The sequence below is a fragment of the Oncorhynchus clarkii genome, chromosome 31 (genome assembly GCF_045791955.1).
Source record: "Oncorhynchus clarkii lewisi isolate Uvic-CL-2024 chromosome 31, UVic_Ocla_1.0, whole genome shotgun sequence".
Taxonomy (NCBI): domain Eukaryota; kingdom Metazoa; phylum Chordata; class Actinopteri; order Salmoniformes; family Salmonidae; genus Oncorhynchus; species Oncorhynchus clarkii.
The window spans coordinates 4051662-4054161 of record NC_092177.1 but is presented as its reverse complement, the minus strand read 5'-3'; the positions used below and the strand labels follow the sequence as shown (position 1 = coordinate 4054161).

At 42.1% G+C, this 2500-nt stretch overlaps 1 protein-coding gene across 2 annotated transcripts in view; it reads left to right on the top strand.

The window, feature by feature from the left end:
* LOC139390615 (synuclein, beta) overlaps nucleotides 1-2484 on the top strand; it is a 45610-nt gene extending 43126 nt beyond the window's left edge. The window contains exon 6 of one of the 2 annotated variants that reach the window (XM_071137859.1): nucleotides 1471-2484. In XM_071137859.1, the coding sequence (XP_070993960.1) occupies nucleotides 1471-1497 (27 nt within the window). In that variant the 3' untranslated portion in view covers nucleotides 1498-2484. Of the gene's footprint in view, nucleotides 1-1464 lie in introns of both variants that reach the window. The other variant, XM_071137858.1, reaches the window with a different exon arrangement.
* Nucleotides 2485-2500: the final 16 nt, after the last annotated feature.

The following is a 2500-nucleotide window of genomic DNA, read 5'->3' as shown; positions in this document are numbered from 1 at the left end:
AAAGGGAATAGAGACACAGACACTACCTCTCTATAGGGACACAGACACTACCTCTCTATAGGGACACAGACACTGCCTCTCTATAAAGGGAATAGAGACACAGACACTACCTCTCTATAGGGACACAGAAACTGCCTCTCTATAAAGGGAATAGAGACACAGACACTACCTCTCTATAGGGACACAGACACTACCTCTTTATAAAGGGAATAGAGACACAGACACTACCTCTCTATAGGGACACAGAAACTGCCTCTCTATAGGGACACAGACACTACCTCTCTATAGGGACACAGACACTGCCTATCTATAGGGACACAGACACTACATCTCTATAGGGACACATACACTGCCTCTCTATAGGGACACAGACACTACCTCTTTATAAAGGGAATAGAGACACAGACACTACCTCTCTATAGGGACACAGAAACTGCCTCTCTATAGGGACACAGACACTACCTCTCTATAGGGACACAGACACTGCCTATCTATAGGGACACAGACACTACATCTCTATAGGGACACATACACTGCCTCTCTATAGGGACACCACAGACACTGCCTATGTATAGGGACACAGACACTACATCTCTATAGGGACACGGACACTACCTCTCTATAGGGACACAGACACTACCTCTCTATAAAGGGAATAGAGACACAGACACTACCTCTCTATAGGGACACAGACACTGCCTCTCTATAGGGACACAGACACTGTCTATCTATAGGGACACAGACACTGCCTCTCTATAGGGACACAGACACTACATCTCTATAGGGACACAGACACTACCTCTCTATAGTGACACAGGCACTGCCTCTCTATAGGGACACAGACACTACCTCTCTATAAGCTCTGTCCATTTAAATACTGTCTCCCTCTCTCTGTCTCTCTCTCCTCTCTATTTAAATACTGTCTCCCTCTCTCTGTCTCTCTCTCCTCTCTATTTAAATACTGGCTCCCTCTCTGTCTCCCTCTCCTCTCTATTTAAATACTGTCTCCCTCTCTCTGAGGTCTGTCTCCATTTAATTACTGTCTCCTTCTCTCTGTCTCTCTCTCCTCTCTATTTAAATACTGTCTCCTTCTCTCTGTCTCCCTCTCCTCTCTATTTAAATACTGTCTCCCTCTCTCTGTCTCCCTCTCCTCTCTATTTAAATACTGTCTCCCTGTCTCTGTCTCCCTCTCCTCTCTATTTAAATACTGTCTCCTTCTCTCTGTCTCCCTCTCCTCTCTATTTAAATACTGTCTCCCTCTCTTTGAGCTCTGTCTCTATTTAAATACTGTCTCCCTCTCTCTGAGCTCTGTCTCTCCTCTCTATTTAAATACTGTCTCCCTCTCTGAGCTCTGTGTCTCTCTCTCCTCTGTCTATTTAAATACTGTATCCCTCTCTCTGAGTTCTGTCTCTATTTAAATACTGTCTCCCTCTCTGAGCTCTGTGTCTCTCTCTTCTCTCCAAGGAGCAGGACCAGGACTACGAACAAGAGGCATAAATCCATCAGTCCAGTTCTCCATCCAACCAGCAGCACAATACCGACATGTATTCAAATAAAAAGAACAAATGCTGAAACTACAACAACAAATCTGATCCTGTTGCAAAAAAAAAAAAGTACAAAATCCACAAACAAGAATTCCACCTGAGACAAAACATTCCTCCTCCTCTTCAAGACAAATCTTTTCTGATAATCGATGCTATATTGTAAATGTCATGTTACTGCTGTAATGTGTTGGGTCGTGTAGTTGTTTCTTGAGGTGTAGAAGAGCCGCCCGCTCGAGTCTCGTTTCCTTGATTCCCTCCCAATGGAACGAGACCCCCGGACCAGGCCTATGGCTTGTGACCATAGAAATACAATCCATAGAACAGGCCTCCCCATTCAAGACTGGACTCTATTTCTATGCGTGTGACTCTTTGTGTGTTTCTGTATTTATAAATGTGAGATAATAATAGGTGTATTTTTCTCATCTTCTAACAACGACGTTGGGAGCGTTAGAAAATAATTAATCCGATTGCAGATATAGATATGACTACTACCAATAACATTCTATAAGTGTGTACAATGTCTGTTTGTGGGTTCTCTCTTTTGGATTTACTTTTGGAGCAAGTTTTTATTAATTTAATGTATTTTTAAGTGAGAGTTTTATACATTGTATCTTTATAGTTGCTTGTGAAATCATTCTTGGTGGAACTATCTGTTAGAAATGGATAAACTACGTGTGTGTGTGTGTGTGTGTGTGTGTGTGTGTGTGTGTGTGTGTGTGTGTGTGTGTGTGTGTGTGTGTGTGTGTGTGTGTGTGTGTGTGTGTGTGTGTGTGTGTTTGTGTGTGTTTGTGTGTACTGAAGATTTTAACAAGTTAAAGTCAATATATTATGTCTTGAAATCATAATGGTTGTCAGATCAATCAATATGTGCTTTAAAGTGCAGGACTTGTCAGTATAAAGGTTTATGTGTCAATGCAGACAAACTAACACACCTTCTGTAAATAAAAACGTCAGAA